Source organism: Mastigoproctus giganteus, chromosome 13, assembly GCF_048544385.1.
Source record: "Mastigoproctus giganteus isolate SK-2022 chromosome 13, ASM4854438v1, whole genome shotgun sequence".
Taxonomy (NCBI): domain Eukaryota; kingdom Metazoa; phylum Arthropoda; class Arachnida; order Uropygi; family Thelyphonidae; genus Mastigoproctus; species Mastigoproctus giganteus.
The window spans coordinates 66,503,763-66,531,707 of NC_143587.1; the positions used below are offsets into that span (position 1 = coordinate 66,503,763).

A 27,945-nucleotide genomic window follows, 5' to 3' on the forward strand; every position below is an offset into this window, starting at 1 on the left:
TAAGTTCTGTTAGCTTCGCAGGTTTGGTAGATCAACGGAGAGGTGTTCAGATATAAATGGTAGGGCAGTGTATATATTTACATGATTGGTGCTCGCATGGACCAGTTCTGGTCTGTATAGGCATATGTTTGGTGAGAATTATCAGTGTTTGGTAGTATATAATGTGTTTTAGCAAAATTTCCTCAAGTTTATTTCTACATTATATCCTATGGAAACATTTTTGATGCAGTGAATTTATCCTATATGTTTAAAGAACATTCGGTGGTGAATATATCCAACGAGAACTGAGAATGATTCCGGGATGGCTTTCTATGTTAATGCTGTCATTTCTTATAATATTCGATCGATGTATATTAGTTAGGTACGTTGGATTTGTATATTCCAAAGCAGATAAGAGAGAGGCACACAGATCAATATTTCACATTGACTGACAGATAGATAAAAAGATCTCAAATACAGCAATTTTATGAAAGTCAGAGATATGTTCTTTTTTATTTCAGTGGAAAGCACCTTTTATCATAAATTTCATTGGATAAAACCCAACGGAAAATGATACGATAAACCTTAAAGACATTGAAATGATGTAATGATATTTTTAGGTAGATTGAACATTATTTTAGTTTGATTCATCCGAATGACTTCAAAAGTGGACTTCAGCTGTGCCCAAAATGCCCTCTTTCTCGACTCTGAGTAAAGAAAGTAGAATCAAAATAAGCCAATCGTTCTGTGTAATCTAAAGAAGTTTCTAAGCTATTTTCTTCCACTGGATAAACCACTTCCATTTGCTTGTTCTATTGTAAAGAAAAACATTCAGAATAACTGAATGTTCTGCTTTTCTTTGGGCTGAAGCTATTGACAATACACGGTTATGTATTACACTGATATCTATTTATCTATACACCTTTCTAATCTATCTATATATAAATCTTTCTGTCTATACACAGATTGATTGATGCCATCTGGAATGTTTCCTAGCGTGGAATAGCATGAATGGATAGAGAGAGCGCTGCTGGAAAAAAAAATATACCGAACGATATTTAGAGAAACATTCTGATGGGAACAAAAATGATTCGGGGTATCTCAACCATTAGCCACGGATGAAAACCAAAACAACCTTCCACCTTTATAACGATGCTGGTATATCTTTACGACCATCTGTTGTCGCATTAGCTGTATTGACTTGTTAGTTAATTCCTCAAAGAAAGGGATTAAATATTCTTTCTTTCTTCAGTTTATACGACGAAAGAATAAACCTTGTGTAAAATCATGTAAATAAAATTTGGATCTCAAGAATACATTTGTTTCAGTAATCACTGTGTCAGCAATCGTTTAAATTCCAGCAATGGATTTGATAATCATTTTAATTCCAACGATGGATTTTTGTATTCATTTGAATTCCAACAGTGGATTTGATAACAATCATTTGAATTCCAACAGTGGATTTGATAACAATCATTTGAATTCCAACAGTGGATTTGATAACAATCATTTGAATTCCAACAATGGATTTGACAATAATTGCTTAAATCTCAACAATGGATTTGATAATAATCGCTTAAATCCCAACAATGGATTTAATAATGACCGCTTGAATTTTATCACTGGATTTATTAAAAAAAACGTTGAATTCAAGAAAAAAATCATATAATTGGTTGAATTCAATTTTTACTGCCATATCAATTCATATAGTCGTATTATTTTTCTGTATTGTTGTTTTTGGTAAATCCATCAATGTAGAGCTGCTAGAACATTGCAAAGTGTGTGTTTACCATCATATAGGGTTTCCCTGTGTGCACGATTGAGGACGGTTAATGCCAATTTTAAATTTTATTTATTTTTTAATTTTTGTTCTGTATTTACAGTAATGGAAATAGATGATAAATGATGTATTTCCACGTAGTCCGTGGGAGAAGCGATTACCATCTTGAAAAGAAAAACAGCCACATTGACGCTATTCTAAAGCAATTCCCTTAAGGATCAGTTGCTTTGCTGTGTAATGATAATTATGTTTTCTAAAGAAGCGTAAAAGTGGTTATCACTACAAATAGTTAACGAATTCAATTTACGTTATGCTCTGCTCTTTAGCGATATATTTTACGCTTTTGTGTTGGAAGAATCAATATACCGAATAGCACAGATGGATTGAGCAAATCGCACTAGTACGATTTGGGAAAATTTTTATACCTTAAATAAATATGTTTATTTATGCTTGAGATTGTAAAACATGGCTGAAAGAGAATAGAGAAAATTGTTCCTCCACGATATGGTGAACTCAGTGGAAGAAATAAAGGTGGGAAAATTTAGCCTTAATGAGTGTTGTCGTGAATATTCCTAAGCAGACATTTCTTGCGACGTTTGAAGAGACACGCGAAGCGAAGAGCACAGTCGCATTGCAGAAGCTCAAAAAAATACTAATGGGAGAGGAAAGCAGAGAAGGTTTCACAGTCTTTATAAGAATAGTTTGTCTTTTGTGCGCAGGATTTAATATGGGAGTATGAATTTGGGTATATTGTTAAAAAGAAAAGTGGGCACATGAAATATGTGCCCACTTTTCAGTGAAAATTGATAAATTTCATTTACAAAAGATTATCCATTTTTTTTGTTTGGCAATTCAGTGCGTACAGCAGCCACGATTTAGAAAACGAAGTCCAATCATTGGCGTAGCCATTTCAGAATCCAGACATAAATTGGGCGCCTTTAGGGAGAACTGGAATGCAAGACCAGGGCGCGACCAAGACATCTCTTCTGAAGTTGAATTGGCGATTGCACTGAAGGAGAAATGGACATGAACTTCTTCTGCCTGCTAAAAGGAACTGGTTGAAAGTATTCCGGGCCGATGAACAGTTTGTTCCTAGGGACCCTGAAGTAGATTGTTTAATATTGACCCCTAGCATTTAACATTCGCAACACAATTACCATCAAAAGTTAAACCATCTAAACAGCAAGGAATTAAGCATATTATTAACGCGGGGAAATAATAAAATATTTAAATGTATACAGGAATAAATTGAATAAATTAAACCAAGTAAACTTAAATCTATTGTCTTTGTCTTTACAATTTTCTCTTCAAAATTAATAAAAGAGATTGGATATATTTTGCATCTGTTATATTTATTCGGAGCTGACTTGGGTGCGTTCTCCCACTTAATCTTTCAGTACTCATTGCCAACAAAATGTTCTCTTGAACCAATTTATTTCCATCCGAACTTGTTACTTTATCGGTAGCAGCGGTCCTCTTTTCCACTTCTAAAAGGATGCCACTGAAAACTTTCATCGCTCTCCTGTCTCCTTTTGAGACAAGGTACTTCTCTTTCGCTCCTCAAGCTGAAAATCATCGATTCACCTCAATAAAGCGGAAGACGCTGCAATGATGTGTGGCTTGCAGGTCGGCGCTCTGTTTCTTGGATTTTATGATTATTTTATTTTTCCCATCTGCAAAGGGTATTGGTAGATTCTTTTGCCCTCTTTATGTTGTTTTTTTTCCACCTTTCCAGCGCCTACCTGCCTACTGGGTGTGTGTTGCCACGTCACTGAGATAACAGTACAGTCTGTTCGCAAGATGAATGGTAGTGTCACCTAACACACTCTCCAAAGAAGACGAAACCCCGGGTAGCACCTTTACGGTCCGTCGGTAACTTGCTGAAGCAGGACAAATCGCACATCGACCAATCTCTCTCTCTCACACGTCTGTATGTGCGCGTGCGTGCGTGTCTATATGTGTGTGTATGTGGGGGGTGGAGAGAAGGAGAGAGAGAGAGACAAACAGAGTGGGGCATATACACGCAAGAAATCGCTTCACCCTCACCCGATCCATTCTTAATACAACCGGTCAGTGCAAATTTCCAAAGCCATAAAAAAAGGTCCCAAGTTTCTACTCCGTTTCAGTTGCTGGTTTATTCCACGGAATGATGAATATATTTCATCCTGTAACGACTGGAAAAGAACAACACAGTTGCAGCTTCACTGCTCAACTTTTATTTCTTTTTTTATTTCGACTGGCGTTACTAAAACTGAACTGGCTGTTAATCCTAACGTTTCGTTTGATGTCGTGTAAATTCTGCTTAATTTATTAACATTTTAACCTCAAACTGGGACAAGGGACGGAAGAACTAATTCCTCGCAATGATTGTTACTACCATCGTCTGCAATTCAAATACTGTATTTTGTTTTCGTAATCATCGTGATAATAAAATTGGATTTGGTAACAATTATTTTAATATTAACTGTTCGAATACCAACAATGGATTTGATAACAGTCCGTTGAATGTCAACAATGGGATTAGCAAAAATGCACTGGGTGCTAACAATGGATTTGATAACAATCGTTTTAATCCCAACAAGGTATTTGGTAACAATTGCTTTAATTACAACACTGTATTTGGTAACTATTTAAATCCCAACAGTGGATTTGTTAACAATGCTTTCAGTGCCACCAACAACGGATTTGATGACAATTATAAAATAAATTTTCTGTTTATACTTCTGGACGACCAAAGGAGTTCACAGGATAGAGAGAATATAAGAAACAGCACCGTATTTAGTAGTCACGGGCTTGAACCCCGGTCATTCAAGGCACGTGTACTTATGCACCCGCGTGTCTGACCACTCGGCTACAGCGACCGTTAATTACAGAAACGATTTGATAACTTTCAATTCAAATACCAGATTTGAAAAGTTATTTGAATAATGATTGCAATAAAAAGCATTCAAATATACTCATTTATTAATATTTCATAACAATTTACACGTAACCGACGTTACTGCACAATCACTATGTCATTCTCGACATCAGTAACTGGATAAAGGATGAAAGTATAACAAAATTTTACATATGATGTAGGAATTGTATACCAAGATTACGCAAGTTCCTAACTGAGATGAAGGGGGATGTACGGACACTGGGATAATTAATAATTGTTTCATTACAATCTGATAACGAATAGCAATAACTTATATCACAATAGTCGCACTAAACAAATGAAATCCTACATATAAACGAATATCTAATATACTATGTCATTCTCGACATTGAAAACAAGTCTTGGAATTGACTTCATTTTTCTTTCTTCCTTTAACCAAGTTAGTAACCGCCATAAAGGACTAGACACGCAACACCTCCCCAATTAGCAAGGCGTACCATTGTCCCATGAACGGCGTGCGTGGAAAATACATTTCAAAACATTTCAGTACAAGAGTGTCACCGTGAAGAGGTCTCAATTTACAGGCGTAGGTTTAATTTCAAAGTAAAGGTTCAGGAGGCGAAACTGTCGAAGGTTATTGATCAGACCAGGGGTGAAAATAACGTCATGCTAGAGCCAATTCTTTGTGCGATGGTAGCATGCTTCGGCGGTTTCTGTCTTCACTGTGTCTGTTTTATGAACTCCCCGAGGGTACTTTGAGATGAAACTTGGCTCTGATCAATACCTGCAGTTCTGTGTGACTCAACACTTGCATCTACCACACACACACACACACACACACACACACTGAAGGACCCATGAAATCACTGACTGTCCATGAGCGAAGTGTGATTGCAATTTGATTTTATTGATTGGAGCTTGTAAAGGAACATGTCCACCAAATTAGAAGTACTGTGTTTGGAATGATATTGGGGACGCCAAACGGGTCGATCCAATCGCTCGTTTCTTACATAGCTTGTCGCCACCCCCCGCTGGGATGTTACTACATTGATTTGTTCCCCATAACTATTTGTACAGTGGGAGTTTCGATTATTGACTGCAAGTTCCACTCATGATCGTAGGGGATTATCAGCCATGATGAGGTTCGCGGTGACCTGTTGTCAACATGCATTAATGTGTGATCGTGGACAGCTTCCCTATCTTTAACGACACACTTGCCTTCCTCCCACCATTCCCCCCTACTGTCCTAATCTAACATCCTGCGCCTTCTTCCAGCGCCAGATCACTATTTCTTCTGTTTTCTAATAGAACAGCTATCAGCTGCTTCCCCAAGTACCAGGGAGATCTTAAGAAAGTAATCAAACTTGCTTTCACATCAAACCCCTTGCGACTACAGCCCAGGCAAGTGTCACATCTTTTATAGGCAGTAAATGAACTAGAGATGAAGGAGGGGGGTTGCAGTTTGGGAGAAATGACAAGTTCAACAGAAGGCCGATAACTAGGCCTAACTTAACTAAAGGATTTTTAAACGCATAAGATGATAAATTAATTGGGACAACCATCAAACTTTCGATTTTTTGTCACCGCTGCAGAAGTCTAAGTCAATTTGTAACCAAGAGAATGGGGCTGGCAGGTGACACGAAATTCCCAAATTAGAAATTTATAAGTTGCCCGAGTAAAAGAACAAAGACGCTGAAGCCATTTAGTCTCTCTAGGCCATAAGGGATGCTTCTTTTTTCTACAGCTACGTAGCCACGTGATCGAGTTAACAACTATATTAAGATATTGAAGGATCTGACAGCAAAAAGGTAAAAAAAACTATTAGCATCAATGACACAACTGATGGTGACAGATTAGCGATTAGAAAGTTCTTCTTCACTCTTGACAAGTCAGTCAAATACGATGGAAGAAGTTGATTGTAAAAAACAGGTACATGGCACACCCTATCCATGCTCTGTTCACGATCTTCTTGCCATTACGTCACTAGCACTTGTGATCACTTTAATTACTAATCTGGAGCACTGTCGAGCAGTCAGTTACCAATCAGTCTGTCACACAAACATTCTGTTTCCAGAGCATTATACATTTAGAGAACAACAGAAAAAGGTGTCTGAATTTTCATCGAATAATGAATGCAGCTCTGCTCTAGGTGTGGAAATATTGTTTAATTGGAAACGTTCAAAGTCCGAAGCAGACCTACCAACTTTTGAAAATCAAAAACTGGAAAAATTTTAATAGTTTGGCTGTCAGTCTCGAAATACCCATTTCATTATGAAAATTTTGATATGCAAGTTAGGCTTAATCGTTAGCTCGAGTTAATAACATCGAGAGAAATTTAAAATCAATAGGCCATATAAAAAAGTTCGGTGTACGTTGTAAAAATTTATTTTATTTAATGATAAACGCATCGTTAATATTCTTCTGTGAAATCTAATAGTCTGCGCGGGTAGCACAGTGGTATTGTCACCAACTTCCCACACCGGGTGGAAAAGGCCCGGGTTCGAATCCCGTCTTCGATATTTATTTCAAATTGTTTCGATATTTATTGAATATGCAAAAATGATTTGGATGCAAAGTAAAGTTCCAAGATAAACATCCGTTCTTCTGTGGAAAAACCCACTTTACGCACCGCACTAATTAATGCTGTACAGCTCTCCAAATGCGATCTCTCTCATAATGAAATAGCCTTCTGCCACCTGTACAAAGACAATTCATTCCATATTAGAAAATATGGTGTGCTTTGCTGCTAGCTCAATACACATGTTTCGCGATAAGTGGATAATCTTGTAAATATTGACTCTCGAAATAATGTCGAACATTCATATTTTGTGTACAAGTTGAGTTGTGATTTTTATCGTGGGTAGCACAGTAGGTAGAATCGCTGTCCTCCCCACACCAGGTGGAAAAGACCTCAGTTCGAGTCCCGTCGATGATGTGAGGAATTTTGATGGGCCTTTTTCACAACGTGGCTGAGTTAGTAGGTCTAAGGAGAGGATAGCATGATTTTTTCCTCCTGAAATTCGGGTTTTTCATCCAGCAAACACTAAATCGACCTCAGAACCACGCAATTTACAAACAGTATATAGGGAGCAATATGACCTTAGTTGCCAATGCTCCTAAAACCCTACCACAACAACTCCCTGCTATCTTAGGTTACTTAATAATTAAGGTAACAAACCTTTAATTAGTTAACGCATTCAACAGTAAGTTGATGTCAGAGTTTGTTAAAAAAAGAGTGGTAAAGATCATTTAGATTGGGATCCAAAAATCAATCGTGCCTCTCATTTCGTTCTCCAATAAGTTGAATTAACTTGCTATGCATTTTATTTTGTCCGCTAGTGTACTTTTTTTGTATAAGTGTATCCTATCCAAACCAGAACGGAGTATTTCCAGAATTTCTGGTATCCATCCACATTTATGTAATAAATTAGAGGTCGGTACTCTCTTAACACACCTTACGCGAAATTAAGGCAACCCTCCCACATTAGCATTACAATTGTAAGAAGAAAGAATAGATAAGTGCATGTTTAATCATAATTATCTCAGAGTGCTCCATTCTTTTCTATTTTTTTCGCAGATGTTTTCAGGCCCACTTATTGCTGTCAGCTGAGAGGTGGAAACACGAAATTCTGGTGGAGAGAACAAATTGCATGCATGCAGCCATTTCCCCAGGAACACAATGCAAGCAAATTTCTCTGCATGCACATCACTCTTGGGGTTTTAAAAACTCCCTGGCAAGATGAAAGCTGTAATAAATCCCACAAGGATAACCCTGCGGCTATGTCGTTGGAATCAAATAAATTTTATTATCTTCGGTCTGCATTTTCTCTTCAAGCGTTGTTTCTTGGCTCGAAGTACATTTTTATTAGTCTCCGGGAGCTATCGATAGGCTTTGGAGCAAGATAGAGAGGTCAAGTTAATGTGTCACATTGTGCTGCTTATCTAATTCATTGTGGAAGAGAAGGTAGGAAAATGCTAATTGCTTGGATGTGACTTCACTGGCAATTCTAGAAATTTCTTTGTTTATTGAGAGTAGCTTATGCCTGGTCTTATAAATGTCCAAAGAAGTTCTTTGTACCCGTGGGTTGTTTTAACTGTCACATTACTGTAAGAACACCGATTTCATTTTAAATATGAGGCTATTTCAGTGCCATCGTGGTTGAAGACGTAGCGACCTGATAAATGTAGAAGTATATGAGAATTGCGCTGATGATTTTATTTTGTTGGAGCAAATTGGGATTAATGACAAGATTCTTCGTTGGATCCAGGACTTGCTAAAGTTTATTTTGTTGGAGCACATTGGGATTAATGACAATTTAGCCAGTCCTGGATACTTCGTTGGATCCAGGATCGGCTAAAAGGTAGGAGAGAAAGTAGTTATAAATAGTCGTGCGTCAGAGTGGACTAGTGTAGCAAGTGGAGTCCCTCAGGGATCAGTGTTGGGACCACTTCTGTTTCATTTCTTCCTTAATGACGGAATGCAGGGGAAGTTTTCCAAGTTTTCTGTTGATCTAAAGGTAGGAATGGTTATTAAGGACGCGAACCATTGCTTTAAAATTCCTGAGATGGTTGAGCTGCATTTAGGATATTTAGAATATTGTGTTCAAGTCTTAAGACCACACTTGAAGGAAGACAGAGCTTCTAAGAGTTCAAGAATCGGTGAGGTATTCTAATTGATGTCCGTATAAAGAAAGACTTAGAACTTGCCCACTGAAAAGCCTGGCACCTAAAGATATCTCAGAAGGGAAAGTGACCGAGGTTACAGGGTACTGAAGAAGACCAATAAAATGAAAAAAGGAGGTATATTTAACCACCAGTAGAAACAAGAATTAGAGGTCACAGATATGAAGCTTTAGGGAGTAACAAATTTTAAACAGAAGGCTGGATATAAACAGTTCGGTTTTTAGGAAACAGTTTAAGTGATTGGAAAAATTTGTGGTTTTTTCCTCCCTTTTATGGCGGATGTAGAAAAGGGACACTTCTTACATCATTTAGCCATTCTGATACTATCGATTAATTGTTATCACTAAATTTAAAAGGTTAGTAATAATGAATGGCTGTAAAAACCCGAAGAAAAAAGTAAACTGTTATCATGATTTTGCACGCAAAGTTGTTGACGCTAAATTTCTTTAGAGGCAGCGATAATACGAGTTTTTAGACCCTTCTTTCTGATTTCTTTGAGTAAAAGTAATGGACTTATGTTCCCACAGTGATAAACTATGATAAATTGTCCTAAAGGTAGTTTTTTTTTCTTAACGACTGCATGTATCTATTGATCTTTACAATCGAATTTGCTCTGTTGACAGTTTTCATAATAGAAAAGACCTGAAGTAGAGTAATAAAGTCTTATTAATGAATAAATTTAATTTATTAAAGCCCGATCTCTGCACCAACAATCCTCAATCTATTCTGGCTTCCCAATCCTCAATCCATCCATGGTATTTAGGGGTTTAATTGCTGTAGAACGATCTCTCTGCCTGCCTGCATTGACACACAATAATTTAAAGACTAAATGTGTATCAGGTTACTAATTAGAGACCTACTGTTTGAGATTATTGTTTAAAACTAAGTTTGATGATTTTCAAAGGAGGCCAAAATCTATCTCTTGATTACTGTCGCATTGTTTGCTATTTTAAATATAAATCTGACGACCCTCCAAGTAACCAAAATGCAGTCTATTCTTTCGTTTCCATATTTAGCTATCCATCTCTTTTGTTATATTGTTTCTGGTTTCGACTTGGTGGTCCCTAATCTAACGTACATCTAAAGATAAATGATTCCCTTCTCGATGTTTAGCTGTTCTGTTTTTGTAATATTGTTTTGTGTTACTGAATTGCAAGCTAAACGCAGATGCCAAGAAAGTATCGATCAGACTATTGATTGCCAGAGCTTCCCTTGCACTCCTTACACACTGAGATATTGGGTTGCTTGACTTAGTGGGCGAAGGAAATAGTCGCCGCAGCCAAACAAAACTTCCTGAATAGAAATTCATTGAATCAGATTATTAAGCAGAAAAGACAAATGTGGAAAAGTAAAATGCTACTTCCCCTCTCTCTCTCGTGAAAGAGAGAGAGAGAAAGAGTAACAGCTATTAGGTGCCATGACTCCTGAGATTATTACCAAACATGCAGTGCTTTGTAATAATCTCAGGATTAATCTCAGGAACGGTTGCACCAAACTTTTGGCAGTAGTACGTTATAACAGAACATCGCATTAATATTTAATTCGTAATATTTATAATTAAAATAATTTTAGCATATTTTTTAATTTTTTTAAATAAACGATCGTTATTTTAGTTTTATAATGAACACAAATTATTTTTCCTTCACGCCAAGAGGTGTGATCTTCTCAAATGGAACGAAAAACAAAAGTTCCTCGATGAAAGTCGACTGACATTTTTATAATTCCCGACTTCTTCATACTTCCCGTTTGCATTTTAGGAAAGGTGTTCAACGTGGCGCTCTCTGCAATTTCTTAAGAAACAGCAGTCTCCTTCGCTATAGGTGAAAATTGTTTTTTTTTTTTTTTTTTCTTTTTTCTGCTACATTAGGATAAATATGTTCAGAGATGGGTCTCGTTTATTCCTGTCAGGCTATGTTACTCTGTGCAGCTACACAATGGAGATACCCGTAGGCAGATGTTCTTTACTTGTCATTACAACCAAGGGATGTTAGGTGAATAATGCACATTCTTCTAACACGCAGGCGAACAACAACGATCCCCCAAGGGGATTTGCACCATTTCCTGGTTCTTTCTTCTCCTCATGCGCAACGGATTGGTAACTGTTCTCCATTCCTTCAAAGATGAAAGCTGGTTTGGGTCTCATCCAACGTTTGGTAATTAAAACATAATTAATGCTAATGACTTAAATTGACATCATTCACTCCTGAACTGTCTAAAGAAAATGATTTTTGCAAACATCATCGGTTTGGTATGCTTTCTATGCATCGATGGTGAGGACAAAGGTTATGGACGCTTAATATCTCAAAACACGTGCGTATAAACTCAACAACTTTCGCTGCTTTCGATATACCAAGATAGCGATAAGAAGATATACAAGCAGGATTCTAGAATGTGACCAAAATATCTCGTGTGACAAACCTGGACATGGATTTGATATTTTCTATTACATCAATTATTTGCAGCGCACATTTCACTAGCGTTGCGATGCTGCCTATTAATAATACGTCTTTCTAGAGCTCGTAGTAAATTTAAATAAGCAGAAAGAGGCTGTTTCCATCGCTAATGGTGATGCAGGGACTGCCAGAGCCATCTACGAAGACGAGGAACTGCTAGGATTTGCTATCGAACAATAACTGTTCCTGTAGGACGCGCTGTCCTAAATGCTGACACTTTATCTTTCAGCGAGAAAACAGGAAATATTAGCGAGAGAAAAGGGACTTTGAAAGACCTCTCATAGGATTGTTACGAAGCCTAATGGCTAGTGACTGCTTGTAAGGAAGAGGGCATTCATTTAGTCATACGGCATATCAAAGCTAGTATTTTCTTATTTCGGCATCAAAGGCAACTACATAAATCCATCTGGAGTACGGGCACTTTTGGAGAAAAGTGCACGACGCTGATGTACCCATAAAAGGACTCTTTCTGCTGCTTACGTACACACTCGAGTGACTAACACAATTATGGTGGTGTATACTTAGCTAATTTCTTTGATCTTTCTTCGCGCTATGCATAACGGGTATTGAAATCTTTCAAGTGTAGCCTGCGTCCGTGAACGCAGCCTACACTTTCGTATATGGAGATGTGAAATCCCACTTGAGGTCGTGCATCAAGGAAGGCCAAGGTTTGGATTTTAATGGAACGTTTGAAATAAACAATTACTAAAACCAACTGCTTAGTACTAAACAACGAAATTATTGTTTCATATCTCTAAATGAAGTTTTCACCCGCCCAAGGGACTTTCGAACGTTTTTGGTATCGTCACTATCTTGCATAGTTTTGTTCTCTCCATTAAGAAACGCAGATACCATGTTCCAATATCTAATTAACGTAGATAAGGATATGAACGTTTGTTATTTGGCGATCCTCGTACTCATGTGCTTGACAGACCCTGGAACTTCTAGGCGTTTTCCGATTGACATCCAACTTGATTCCATTATTGCCAAAATTGACATCGCTGACCTTATTAATTATTACGTGCGTGTAGCCGTCAGTGGTTCAAGAACTAGATGTAATTCTTAGCGTCACACGGCACCTGCAATCCAATGATAATTGTGACTTTCACCAGACAGAGATTAGTGGAGAGTTGTTTATTCGTATTAACCAATAAGGACACTTCATCTCTTAAGCAGAATTATATTATATTATAACCTAATTAACAGATAATGTAATATAACAAAAGTTTGAACCCTCCTAGCCTTTATGGGGTGACTACCAAACTGATTAAAAAAATAAATAAAGGTTTTCTCTTCGCATTTCTCTGGTCCTCCTAACACCTTTCCTGCTTTTACTTCTAATAGAGTTTCTATAGAACGAACTTTTCCAAACAGTTTTTTGGTCTTAGTTTTACACAGTAGCAAACATTGCTGTTATCACCCAATGCGCTTTCCTGGTGTAGTGGTGGTGGCTTGTAAACGATCCACTGTGGAGTTTTTACGAGCATTCATTTGTTTAACGATAGTAGGGATCACTAATGTGTGTGTGTGTGTGTGTGTCTAGAACGGAGTCCGATTGTGTAATTATCCCTTACTCTTCTCCTCACATATCCCCTGCTACTAAGCGTCACTTTAACGCGACCCATATCTCCGAATGGGCTTTCTTTGCTTTCCCTCACACTCAATGAGCACAAAAAAGGGATAAACATGCTTTAACTTCTTGTGGTAACTTGCTTTAAAAAAAAACCTCTGATGGTACTTGTAGTTTGGTTTACGATTATCACAAGAAATAAAAGCAACACAAAGCTGTGCGTCTTCTACGTAATTTACATTTTTTTTTCCTTTCTTGCCGTAATAGAAACCCAGCTCTTGTTTAAAAAAAAAAGCTTTAACTATTTAAGTTAAACATAACACCTGATTCTCTCAGGCCACATGAGCGTTGCCAGACATTTTCTGAGTGGGATAGAGGGAAGTGGGATGGGGGGCTTATTATCGCAATTTGGCTGTGATTAGTGGAGGGGATGGATGTTGACAACATCATTACCAACGCGGCGTCTCTCTTGAATCTACCCTTCTCCAAATAAATAAGTAAAACAATAACTTACGAATGCTTAGTCCCCTCTCTATGGCTCAGAGAGAACGTGCATTCTGAAAAACATGCTCCGTTGACAGTCTAGTAAATGGTTACAGAGATCGCCCCCCTCCCCTCTTCTACGTTGCTCACGATCATTAACCTATCACTCTTGTGGTATATTATTAGGCTGAAATTTAAACATATTTTTATTAGTGTTTTTATACTTACCTTTCATTGGTTTTTATTTTATGATTGCCGGGTTTCATTTTTAATAAATATATCTTTGTGTTGTATTCTGTGTTGTGTTGTATTCAACACAAATATATCTTTGTGTTGTATTCTGGTTAATATCCTAAAGATCTGAAGCTTTATGAGTGATTTAATGATTTAATTTACTTAAATCATTGTCTTGATTTAATTTAGTAATAAATGTTTTTGAAAAGTCGTCCGTATTCAAAGATATTTGAGAATGCTTGTTAGAAATGAGCTAAAGCTAAATACACATTTAGTATACTACTACGACTTATTCAAAATAGTCGGATTTGATTAAATATGGTCAAGAGTAATAAAAAGAATACATAAAACTGTTTTATTCAATTGTTATTGTTTTGCTTTTAACATTCTGATTTACAATGTGGGAAACATTTTAAATCAGAATTTGTGCAAATACATTAATTACTTAAATTTGTATTTAAAAATTAACTTATTATGTTCTGGTTAAAGTCCTGAATCGAACCTGGTTGGTACTTTTTCGAATAATATATATGATTTTTCTTTGTAGATACAAAACTCAGCGTCAATATCGTGAAAATTTTGATCTATTATACATTATCAAAATCCAAAAATGGTTTTGATAATGTATAATAGATCAAAATATAACAATCCACAGTTTCCGGAAGTATTACCTCATATTTAGCAATTAAATTTTTTTATAAAAAAATATCGTTTAAATTTCATTAAAAAATTGATATACTTTGACTTTGTTTTGTTTTGTTTTTTAATTAGCAAACAGGATTTTATTTATACACCATTTATTTTTTAAAGATAGCAGTACCAGAAGATATAAAAATTAAAAATAGTTCGAAGTAAATATAAACACACAGGAAAACATATGAAAAAATTATTTTAAGTGTTTTATTATTTTTAATTTAAAAATATTTTAAGTTTTCCTTTGGCAGGTTTTATTTAATGTGTATTTTCATAGTAACTTACTGATGAAGTATTTGAGTTCGATTTTATCTGATTTTTCCTCCCCAAGCACATTTTTATTATATACGTGTACATTAGTTTTTATTCCTTCCTTCCTTCCGCCCACTTATATCTCATAAATAAAGTGGGAGTGCAATTAATGATTTTCTTGTTATAAGCATGAAGCATGCTGATTTCCGGTCTGAGCTTCGTGACGTTTGCAATACCAGGAAAGCATCTTCTAACAAAGTTACTTTATCTCATCTTTGTACGTGTGTGTATGAAATGCTATTAATGTCTCAGCTGTCCTTCGTTATCCTATATGTCCCCCTCATGGTTATCTGTTGCGATCTTGATATCTGTAGACTGGAAGAGCTAAAAAGAAAAAAAAGGTGGAGAGGAGAGAGAGAAAAAGCCGGTATGTGTGCTTATAACGATGCATTCTGAACACAAAGTTTCAAAAAAAAAAAAAAAAAATGGCTGACGAAGCTTTGAAATATTGCAACTGTTTATTTAGAAGTAGACCAAAAAAACATTTTCACTCTAATAAACAACATGAAAAGAGAACAATGAAAAATCTTTCTTAAAAATTAACTATAAAACCTTTAAAAAAAACGCTCATTATATCAAAACTTGTATATTTATTTCTATTTATTGTACTGTGCGGTCCCAACCAGCTTTCCCGGCAACCCTACAATCTATTTGCAATGCTGTATCACTGAACAATGTTGATGTACAACTATTTCAGTTTCTCTCGTGGAGGTCAGTTCGTTCTCAATATAATGTCCATGTCACAATGCAAATACCATGAACGTATTTGACACTATAAAGTCCCAACATAAGGTTGCAATGATCTCCAATGATCCAATTGACACTTGCAGTTCCACCATAAAGATTCAAAATGAGTAGAAGTCCAATCCAGTAAGTAGAAGTCTAAAACATGAATTAGCTGAAACATGAACAGTCCCAAAGTACAGCAGTTAAGAGCAAGGAGGAATACCTCAATCAATCTCCACGTACAGTTCCTAAAACCACAATAACATCACAGGTCATCCGTCGAGGAAACAACCACAATGGAATCCAACAGGCTCGTTGTGGTAGTCTAACCCTCCACTGGAGTCCCAACTTCTCCGAAACAAGCCTGCCGAGAAAGCGACAGCGGTCTCCTCAACAACTGCTGTGAGTCACCTGTTAGTAGAAGATGCATCTGAAGGATGTATCGTGAGGTTCTGTAGAAACCATTGTGTCCACAGTATAGACTCCAAACTATAAACAGAAAGGTACCACTCAACCTGCCTCCACACTGTCTGCCCTAATAATATTCCGTTCTAATGAAGCACATCATGCCCTTTTCAAGCTCTTTTTAACTGTCATCCAATATCTGGCTCCAACTGCAACAAGATCCTTCTAACAGTTATTCACATTCAGGGGTAAGGGAATGGAGATTAGGAGCCTCTTCGATTAATTATCCCCTCACGTCACAAGTACTCAACGCATTCATGTAAAAGATGATTTCAATCTTCCGGGAGTCCACAAGTACATAGAGTACGCTCAGTGATTCTTCCAAATTTCCCTTAACTTTGCAGAAAAGGAACCGTGTACAGTCTAAAGATAAGTTGTATGGAGATCAGGATTAAACCAAGTTGCCAACTGTTTACCATTAGCATTTACCATCGGAAATTTTTATTTACTTGTTTGTACGTTGTCTGTAAGAGCTGCGCAGGATAATCTTAAAACTCGCTTGAATAATTTTAAAACTAGTTTGGATAATCTTAAAACTCGTTTTATCTTTACGATAAAAAAATAAGGAAAATTGATGAAAAGGAAAAATATCTAAATTAAAACTCTCTCTCTCTCTCTCTCTCTCTCTTTAACGAAGCGTTACTATTAATAATAACCCCAGGAAACTGTTTTATGATTTATCATGAAAAGTAAAGAATTCATGAAAAGAAAAAAACAGTAAAAACGTTAATAGTTGAGATGAGTTCAAAATGACTTCTCCTTTTCGGGACTGTTTGGTTAGATTTTATATCATTAACTTATGGCACTCATTTCGGGAAAAAAAACTCGCTTTTTTTGAATTAAGTAAATGCACGTAACATTTATAAGAAAACGTTCATCTGTTTGCAGTAAAAATGTGTTAATAAGAAGTTAAGTACATCGTTTCCTTTGGGGTTTTTAAGTTTGTACCGTCTCTCAGTTATTTCTCAAGTAGCTGTCACTGTTGAAAGATTAAGTTTTTACTTTCTAGTATTCTTTTGAACCGTTGAGAAGATGATTAACATTACCTAATTGCGCATAATTACACTTAGAAGCAGTCCTTGCTTATTCCATCTTCGGGTACAAGGTGAACCGAAAAATTAAGACGTTGTTGATTTTTATTATTTGACTTCCTCTGTGCTTTTATGGGATTAATTAAAGTATGCAAATGATGCGCAAAAACTATACAAAAAGTGACGTATATCCAGTTAGGTAAATATTATAAGTAGCTCATCTTAGAAATTTTAGTGTTTAGTCTTTTTTTTTGGGATGTAATCCCTGTATTTGACTGGCTTTTACACGATGTTGAGCATAAATTAAAGACAAGGATGGAAATTAGATATTTAAATATGCTAAACATTATTCTACGTAATAAGAATTCATCACTGGTAGCATACATCGTTGCTTTATCACTACAGTACCCATCAATGTTGAGTGGCCTACACAATAGGATGCTATGCCCCCTTGAAACAATAGATATTTGCATACAATAGGCTTCAAGCCATTGTCTGTGATGACATGATACACCCAGCAAACATGTCTATTAGCATTTTTAGTCGTGGCAGGGCATTCTTTGTAAAAAAAAATAAAAATAATTAAAACGAACCGGAGATTGAAACATATTTTCAACTTAATTTTTCAGCACACTGCACGAGACCCAAAGCTTCGTAATTTATTAAAATATTAACCAAGAAAATCCTTTACTATATTTCCTTATAGTCTTTGATAGATAATTTTTTATGTAATTTTAATTTAAATCTTCAGCATCTGAAATTAAAATATATTAAATGAAATAGTTAATAAAAATTTAACGTAGTAATAAATCAGACTATTTAACTGCATCGTTAAGAAACTTCTAAGGCTTTTAATTAACCATTTAAAATAGTTAATTTAAAATTAGAGGTAAATTGACTTCGATTAACTTATGGCATTTTCTAGGAATTAATTAGTTAATATAATAGCAGATCAACTTATGTTAACCATTAGCGAAATACCAAAAAATGGAAGATTTATCTAAGAAAAAAAAAAGGCAGCTAAGAATGATAATAAAAAATAAACTTAAATCCACAGATGTTCTCACTTTTAATTCTCTCTGCTACGAAGTTTGATTCTATTAATTCATTTTATGCCTAGAAGCGACCCTACAACATTCAGAAACATTAGCAGTACTTCATGTCATCGCGTCGATCCACTGGGAATACTGAAAAGTAACTGACTTTTCAAACAAACCATATTTAACTACTCCACCTGATTAGTATTCTTAACAGAGAATCAACTGAAAATTACATTTCTCACAAGTGAAAATCGAATTGACAATTTTTTTTTTGAAAACTTACTGAAATTTCTTAAAGAACACCGAGATAAGTGTAATTTAATAGCTGCGAGAGAAAAATTCTTAAGTGTATTGAAATTACCTTTAACACATCGTTGAGAAACATTCTTAGACCAGATTTGCATTTCAATTTTTTCTCTCTGAAAGTAATACCATTTGTATGTTTATTATTACTCTTGTACTGATTACAGATTAAACTTACAAAATCATGTCATTCAACCTAGTGCAGACAGAGTTAAAATTTCCTAAAAGAAAAGCGGGCGGGACTGTTTTTACATACAGTGTACACACACGCCGATAAATAAGCTACACACCTTCTACGTTTCGAGCAATCTGCTCAATTCTTCATCAGGGTAAGCTTCCGAGTCTGTGAACTCTACTCTGATGAAGGAAAATAGCTGGGAACATCAATACGAAGTATTTATTAATAATTAACTTTAAAAATGAAACAATGCCAGATTTATATTTTAAACATTCAAATATAAAACACGATTCTATGGTGGGAATATCAGCCGACAACATAAGAACACTATTTGGGTAGGTGTTCTTACCACACCTAAATAATCATAACCTTCTGTCATTCCTGAAATCGGAGCAATATGGCCTTAGTTGCTAATGCTCCTAAAAACCAAAAAAAAAAAAAACAACAACAACAAACATTCCTGAAATTAGTGGAGCAGATAAATTGCAAGCAGCTGATTATATGCCGTTTCCTGCACAACATATTTACCATATCTATAGAAGTAGAGGATTGTAGTAACTGGTTATACGCGTAAAATATTCAGTATGCTGATTATTTATGAACTCGTGTCTGGTCCTTGCTTCATTCGATTTTTTCTTGAATATTCAACGGTTCAGTAGCGTCTTTTGTGTTTTTCTTGATTCGAAACAGGAATTTGTTGTTTGCAAATTCTTGATTTGAATTTCGAATCAGAACTTCAAGGTTAAGTCATTAAAATCTGAGATTGGTTGTCCAGACCTTCATTAAGAATTCTTTCGGTGGAATGGAAACAGATGAAAGAATCTTACGCAGAAGCTCGGTGAAATAGTAAGCAAATCCGATAAATTAAATTTGTTGCGCAGAATAAAGGAAGGTACTGCAAAAAAAAAAAATAAATAAATAATAATAATAAATAAAATATACTTCGTCCTTTGTCCCCAATAAGAAATGACAATAATCATCTCTCGGGATTATATTTCTGCTGCAAAGAACGATTATCTGATTAATGTATGTCTGTACGTCTGAAAAAAGTATCGATAACAAAGCAAATAACACATGAAAGGGCACAAAAAAAAAATGGCCTCAACTGCATAGAAAACAAATTTCTGATTTCGAAAGCTTCATTTTTCTTTGTGTGTGTCAAAGAGAGAGATTTGGGTTTTGCAGCCAGCCTGATTTCAGTTGCTTAGTTAGTCTTAATGCTCAGAGAAAACAAACTTGGCGTTCACAACGAGTTGCCCCGGTATCAAACTACTTAAAACATGTTTCTAACACTACATCAGTTTGTTTGAAAGTAGTACAATACCAGGACAACTCGTTGTGAAGGAAAAGTTTGTGCCGCTATCAGCATTAAAAACATTTAAATTTCTGGCCGATCAGAATTCACATTTAAACAATTTAAATACTGTTGGCCATAAAAAAGTCTTCATAATTGAATATAACATATTTTGATAAATAGTTTATTATTTAATTAATATTATAAATAATTAAAACTGTTAATTTATATATAACACACACAACTCTGGGACTAAGTACAGCTAAGGGAGAAGGAAAGATAAGGAATTTGCTAGAGTCGGAAACCTGGAACTACACCATTATCTGATTGGCCCATTGTCCATAAAATCCGTTTTGTATGCATATTTCCCAAGTCTATTACTAGATAAAAGTTTCCGATAGAAGAAACCGTCCAACCCTCGCCGGTAACCGACTGTTGGATCATAATGTGAATAAAAGTACACGAACTTCCTCGTATTCCAACTGGAAGTATCTTTCAACTTCGATCGTCAAATGGAATAGAATCTAGACCACGATGTCTAATCACCATGCTAACCCATGAGGGCCACACCCTCTCTATCTTAAACTCGCTTTTAGCTATCTAGTCTTTTACAACTATTGCTTTTAGATCTAATGTTTATCGTGATTTGTTTGTGCACAGAGTCAAATACCTGTCTGAAATCCACCAATGTTCTTTTTAAGGCCAATATTCTGCGCCAGAGGTAACTTCAAATTCTGGTCTCTCCCGAGATCTCCTAATCCCCATTTGATCTTTCACAGTCATACGTAATGTATAGACCTTCGGGACTCCTTAACTCTAAGATCCTCACCTCCCGTGGGTATGGCGAGACCGAAGAGTTAAGATATGGATTTTATTACATCTAGGTTCGGTATGGTAGGTTCTAAACTTTTTCCGCTGCCACTGGGGTAGCTGTGGTCTTTCTCCGGATTTAACTACTTTATTGGAACGTTGTCAAAACACGATTATTTTATCTCCAGTGTATTGGCTCAGTTCACTAGGAGTTTGTCCTGTCTCGAGTTCTGTTTTTAAGATTGATTCTACAGCATTCCTTCCTTATTTTATAGTATTTTGTTTTAACGTATTGATTCTTATAGTCGGATACAGATAATAGAACTCGTTTTAAATGAACGAGTTCTATTATCGTTTAGGTTATGCCAGTATAGAACTAAAATGATCTGCCATTCTTTCCCTTTTTCTAGGCTGTACAGCTGTCGTTTCCAGCCGAATTCTTCATACATGAGACACGGTTGCGCAATATTTGAATATATTGAAAAATTACTTTGGACTCGAGTTGCTTCTTGCTTTCTGAATGCTTCTCGACATTGTTTTAACTGTAATTGGGCCAGCTGCTATCGAGTGAGGATCTGATCAATCGTTGAACAATTTCTTTAAAACGTGGCCTGAGTATATTTTCGCCTATCTCCCGTTCTCTCTGAACTTATCTATAATTTTTAATTTTAATAATTCGTTATTTGCTATTGGCTAGAAATTCCAGCTTAAAATTTAGATAATCAATATCATTAAAATTATTTCAAAGATTACTGTTTTTCTTTTCTTTTATGAGTATTTTGACATTGGTGCCCATAATTAGTGTTCGGCACCCCTTTTAGTTTTAACTGTTAGGTCTCTTGATTAGATTATAATCAGTGTCGTTTTATGTAATGTTGTTTTTCTCTGAGGAACTTCAATAACCTGCCACTTTTATCTTTCCCATCATCCACTCAAAGTTTCCCAGGACGTTATTCATCTGTTTTGGAAATAATAAATAACTCATCATAAATAAATAATAAATCATTCCCTAAATACGTAATCATGAACTAGTTTTGTATCAGACAAAAAATCTGATTTTATTTTTTTGCAGAATTAATAATAAAAGTGAAGTGAAAATATAAGTGGTGTTTAATTAAATTTATATTTTATAAAATAAAACTTTAAATGCCTTATTTTCTTTAAAAATTTACATTTATTTAAAATAAATCATTATTTGTATAAAAGATTATTTTTTTAAATATAATAATAATACTGGTTATAATAATACTTATTATTATTTTTTAAAAATCTCTAGCCAATCAGAATGCAGCGAGAACTCCAGTCAATCACTACACGCGATATATTTTGCACTTTTTTGTTGTTTCGATTAGTCTCCATTATTTGATTCATTACTGAACGGGAGAGCCTATTTACTTACTCTTGTTTCAGGCGAATTTATCCATTGCTTTATTTAAAAAAAATTAATAGAAATTTCACCTGAAAAGCGATTCTCAGAAAGAAATAACAAAATAGTTTCTTCAAAGGGCTTTTTTTTTAAAGTATAGAAACATGCTAAAAAATAAACAGGTTTCTATTGAAGGCGCACATTGTAAAAAAAAGGTAAGTTTTTTTCCTGCTTTCTTTGAATACTTCAGACGAGACTCTGAATGGAAGAACTTTATGAGGTGTATATGCGCCTGAAGACACGTCAAATGAGTTCGACTAAGCATGCTAAAACTTGCCACTCGAACAATAAATGATGAATTAACAGTGTTCAAACAGGCGAACTCTGCTATTCACCGACACTTGGAATCCCCGTGTAAAGTAAACATTATTCTCAACACTTTCGTCGCTATTGCAATAACTGCCGACTTATTTATGCGCCTGATTGTAACACGAATCTCCGAAACTGCTTTTAGCAATGCGATCTCAAAAGCTGAGGACATCTGTCAGCTGTGATCTGCGTTGAAAAGAAAAATGTGCGTGTTTAGACTTGCACAGTTTCTCGCGCTCGTCATCTAAAGGCATTCCACGCGCAGGGGCAACAATCGAAGTTAATGGCTCCTCTGGGAGCATGGCTTTAGCATATATTCTAGTTCACTGTTCAACATTGAAATGCTAAGCCTAGTAAGCGAGAGAGACGATTATAGAATTTCACATTCTAAGCTTGGCTGTAGCATTGCTTATTCTAAACATAAGCTATAGAACTGAAGGTGCTCCTGCGAAAAGCGAAATGCATTCAAGATGATATCCTCTGACGCGGTGCTCATAATAATAAGGTGAAGAGGCGTTAGATGCGCTTGGACAGTATTTATTTCTGCTACTTTGATTACCTGGATTATATTGGCAATTTAATGGGTAGGTTGAATGCGTATAGGATCGATATTAAAGTCTGACCAACTATATATAATTTACTAAAGACGTCCTTTCGTCATTTACCCTTTTAGATGTGGGTGGTAGCCTTGTTTATTTCCCTTCTAATGAATACTTAGTAACACTATAATTATCTAAAGTATATATTTTATGATTGTATGCGATAAATGAGGAATTTATAAGTTATAAATAGTAATACAGCACAATCCAGAAGTTCTGCTTTAGAGGGAAAACATAAATAGAATTTCTGCTAATAAAAATAATTCATTTATCGCTACTCTTAGAAGAATATATCGGCTTTCTTTTTCCTCTTGAAACTTCAGTTCTTTTACAGACATGATATACCAATCTCATGGCCGCGTACGTTAAAAGAAGCTTATTAAGAAGTGCATGAAAATGCAGAAGTCTTTTTCGTTTATGAGTGTCCATTTTGTGGGAGTATTTGATCCCCCTGGTGGCTGGAGTTGTCGATTTTGTTTGGTTATTTGATCCCTCTGGTGGCTGGAGTACTAAATCAGGAATAATGTGTCAAAACAAAAAGGAAATCCGGGAATCAAGTGGTTTTTACTGCTATAGAGTAAACGTAAAAGAATAGCGATCTGTCTTTTCTATAAATCGCTTAAAAGGCTTTGTTTAATGCCAAATTCTAAACTACGAGCAATTTAAACAAATAATTATTCACAGAAGAGAAAATTGATGTTTGCGAATAACTGTCAAGTGTTAATTTATCAAATTAGTACTTGCGGAGTCAACCATTTCTGTAATGCTTTTTCTTTTTATCCTTTTTATTCTCGGGAGTTTTGGCACACCAGAAGCCAAGGGAAGGAAATAACCCTTTCTTTAAAGAATTCTTGTGCATGATTTATCGATCCTCTAAAGTCTCTGCAACTGATGACTGTGCTTTGGATGTCATCGTATTGCTCCAACATCTTATTAACATCGTTCTGTTGTAGCCATCTCCTTCCATCTATTTGATGGCCAAACTGCTAATTATATCGCTCATTATTTAAATATCCATCATTTTTTTAGGGTCTGCGAGTTCCTTACTTAACTGTTGACCATAATTTTGGATTGAATCATTAATCAAAAAGTCTCCTTCATTTAATGTGTTTAAATTGAACCTAATTAAAAGCTTCTGAAACTTGCCGCACATAATGCGCTGCTCAAAGAATCAATAGATGCAGCTGCTCGATCAGAACAAAAACAAATTCTGGAAAAGTTTAAAGCAATATAAAACGATGGAATAAAATTCATCGTCTTCTGAAATGATTTCATCATCCTCATCGATTATTACGTCATCTCACTCATCCTCAGAATTATGGTTCGAAACTCTGTTGTTAATTAATAAAATGCCTTTAGCTCTCTGGAAAGCAGTGATTGGTAGTAGAAAGGGCTCCTAATTGTCTCTAGGTGTTGTGTCGTGTCCTAAGCATTAATTAGAGGCAGACCCTTAGCTCGAGTTCGCTTAGTCATGTAATAAGAGACCACTTGCAGGACACATGGTATTGTTAGAATCAGATAGACTCTCATCGCCCAGACAATCCGTTTTAAGCGATTCACTGCGCTGATAAAATCCCACGAGACTCTATTCGCAGCGAAAATAATCAGAACCGACACATTGGGACAAAACGATTGTTACTTCTTCTCCAATCTCCCACGAACGAATTAAGATATTGATCAGAAGATTCGATGCAATTTTTCTCCAATCCAATCAAAGCTTACGAATAGATAAACGGAACAATGCGGATTTGTTAGGTGGGTAGGCAAAGGAAGACGCGCGCTTTAATTCTGTGTTTTTTGTGTACTTGAACAATGGATATTTGGTTGCATTCATTTTTTATTTTCTTCACTTCCTCTTTTCTATCTCCTCTTATCTTTCATGGTCTTTCTCTTTCTTTCTGTCCTCTTATTTTTCTGATTCTTTCTTCTTTCTCTACTAATCTCTTAAACTATTTTCTCCTCGTCTCTATTCTCTCTCTCTTTTTCTTTTGTTGTTTAATTCGCATTCTTTCTATCTTTTTGTAATTCCCCCCCCCTCTCTGTTTACTGTCCTTCTATCCTTTTCTTTCCCATTTTCTTCGCTAATTTTACATCTTCTCGCGTCTCTTTCTCTCTGTCTTGTTGTCCTTTCTCTCCTTTCTTATCTCTCTTCCTGTCTTTTTTCTTTATTTTATTCTTTTTTTCTTTCTGTCGTTCTGTTCTTTTTATTCCTCTCTTCTTTCCTTCTCTCTCTTCCTCTCTTCTTTCCTTCTCTCTCTTCCTCTTTTCTGTCCTCCTCTTTTTCTCATTCTTACTTCGTTCTCTACTAATCTCTTAAACTGTTTTCTCATTGTTTCTGTTATGTTCTCTCTCTCTCTTTTTGTTTATTTCGCATTCTTTCTATCCTCTTGTCATTTTCTCCCTCTCTTTCTTTCTTTCCCCTCTCTCTCTCTCTCTCTCTCTCTCTCTCTCTTACCTTTTATTTCCCATTTTCTTATCTATTTTTTACCCCTTATCGCGTCCTTCTCTCTCTCTCTCTCTCTCCCTCTCCTTTCTTTTATTCTTTTTTTCCGTCGTTCTGTTCTTCTTTCTATCCCCCTCTCTGTGTTTTCCTTTCTTTCCTGCTCTTGTTTATCCTCTCTCCTTTCCTTCTTTCTTTCTTTCTGCTCCTACCTTCTCTTATTCTTTCTCTCTGTCGTTCCGTCCCTTTCTACTTTTTACCTTTGTCTCCCCTTTCTATCGTCTCTGTTTTCTCTCCCTATATCATTCTTTTTTTCTCTTTTTGTTCGTTTCTTTACTGTATCAAACTTTACTGTTAATCCTTGAATACTAAGTTACTGAAGCCAAACATGTTGGTCCTTGTCGTATATCTCATTATATGTTTGGAGTTTATTAATGTCTTCATTGCGCGATCAAATCAGAAGTCGTTCACAGATGTTGGTACTCTGCTTATACAAAGAATCCACTTTTTTCGAAAGTACCGTGTAAGAGCTAGTAATGGAAGTTTTATAAATAAAAGCGAGAGATCACGTGTTCTCACTAAACTTAGGTAAACAAAACACAACATAATTATCTAGAAATCCCCAGTAGGGACACGAAAAGTACATTAGCAGATACAACGAGGATTGTGGCCAAATGCTTAATTTCGTCATAATTTTCTCTCACGGAAATATATCTTTCGGATGGACTCCAAAACGTAATTTTTCGTGACAAAATCCTCCTTTAAAATATTTTTGTATGTTTTTTCGTGCTTTTGATAATTAGAAAAAATGGTTTGCCTCAAAATAAGAGACACATGCTGTAATAGCTGTACTGAACTGACATCTAGGATGCAATCTCGAGAATCTCTCCTATGATTGAATTATTAATAATATTAATAATTCAGTCACAGTTATAATATTTTAGCTTAGTGAAAAAAGTGTTTTCAAAACATACATTAGGATACACGCAAATTATACACCGATGCCCCGTGGCCTTAGCTGCCTTGACGCTAATTGTGCAAGTAATCAACACCAGTACACTAGCAGAAATAATAATAACTTTGACATAGTTGGAAACTCTAAAACATGAAACCTTAACAGTCATTCAAACACAAAAGTAATTTTTTAAAAAGTTAATAAAAATACTCGCAGGGCAGTCTGACCTCAACGGTATGGCTCAGTTCTGTTTTTGGTTCTGCTCACAAAGAAACATATCAAGCATCGTAATTATTATTGTTATTAATTATTAAGTCTAATGTGTTAATATTCTTAATCATTATGGGAGCAATCGTAATTATGATAATTTTCAAATAAATAAATAAATAAATATTGATTTAATATTTATATGTCAATAATTAAATCTTTTTTTTCTTTAATATTATAGGATTTAATAGAGATGTTCCAGGGTATCCGCGGTATTCGATGATAGGTAATGAGGAGGATGGTGTTCACAACCTTCGGGTAGATTCCGCTCAAATAGAAGATGATGCAGATTATCAATGTCAAGTGAGTATCCATCCCATGCCTGACTCAGTGTTAAGTATCACATTTTAATAGTACTGAGTATTGGCGCAAAAAAAACTAAAGTATAATCACTGAAATATAGAAATATAAACTATACGAATTATATACAAAACTGTAGCTCTTTCTTTTTTTTTAGGTTGGTCCTGCTCCAGACAATTTGCCCATATGGGCAGATGCCCATCTCACGGTATTATGTAAGTTTACATTAAAAGCTTATTTTATTTTTTAGAAATGCTTAACAGAACAGTTGATCCTATTTTCAGAACACTCAACATCTTAAGTCTTGGCACGCTGTTGCCATAGAAACTGCTTGTTCTTCCCTTCTTAAGGCATGGCTTTCTCAGAATATAAAGAAAGATGTCTTAAGATTTTCTGGAACCGGATATTCATGGTTTTTTTTGTAAAAAAAAAAAAAAAAACATAGGAAATGAACGACAACTAACTTCTCCCTCGATCGGTCTATAGGTGGGAAGACGCTACGTTGCCCATTAAAATGTTTCTTAGATTGAACAATGGTATTTTCCATTAGGAACCTTCCTATTAACCTGTTCGCTCAAAAGTTGATCCAACCCGTGGAAGATCCAGAATACTGTAGAATGTATGCGGTTGTTTAAGCCACATGAGGTAAATATGAGTAACCTATCAGCGACAGCTAGCGACCTTCTCATGAACGCCTCAAAATAAGATTCAGGAGAGAGGGGGATGTCTGATAA

At 35.6% G+C, this 27,945-nt stretch overlaps 1 protein-coding gene across 3 annotated transcripts in view; it reads left to right on the forward strand.

Moving 5' to 3' along the window:
• Positions 1 to 27,945, forward strand: part of LOC150076133 (nephrin-like) — a 263,105-nt gene that overhangs the window by 172,760 nt on the left and 62,400 nt on the right. For all 3 annotated transcript variants that reach the window (XM_090387971.1, XM_090387968.1, XM_090387970.1), the window contains exons 3-4: positions 27,093 to 27,214; positions 27,369 to 27,426. In XM_090387971.1, the coding sequence (XP_090244097.1) occupies positions 27,093 to 27,214; positions 27,369 to 27,426 (180 nt within the window). The remainder of the gene's footprint in view (positions 1 to 27,092; positions 27,215 to 27,368; positions 27,427 to 27,945) is intronic.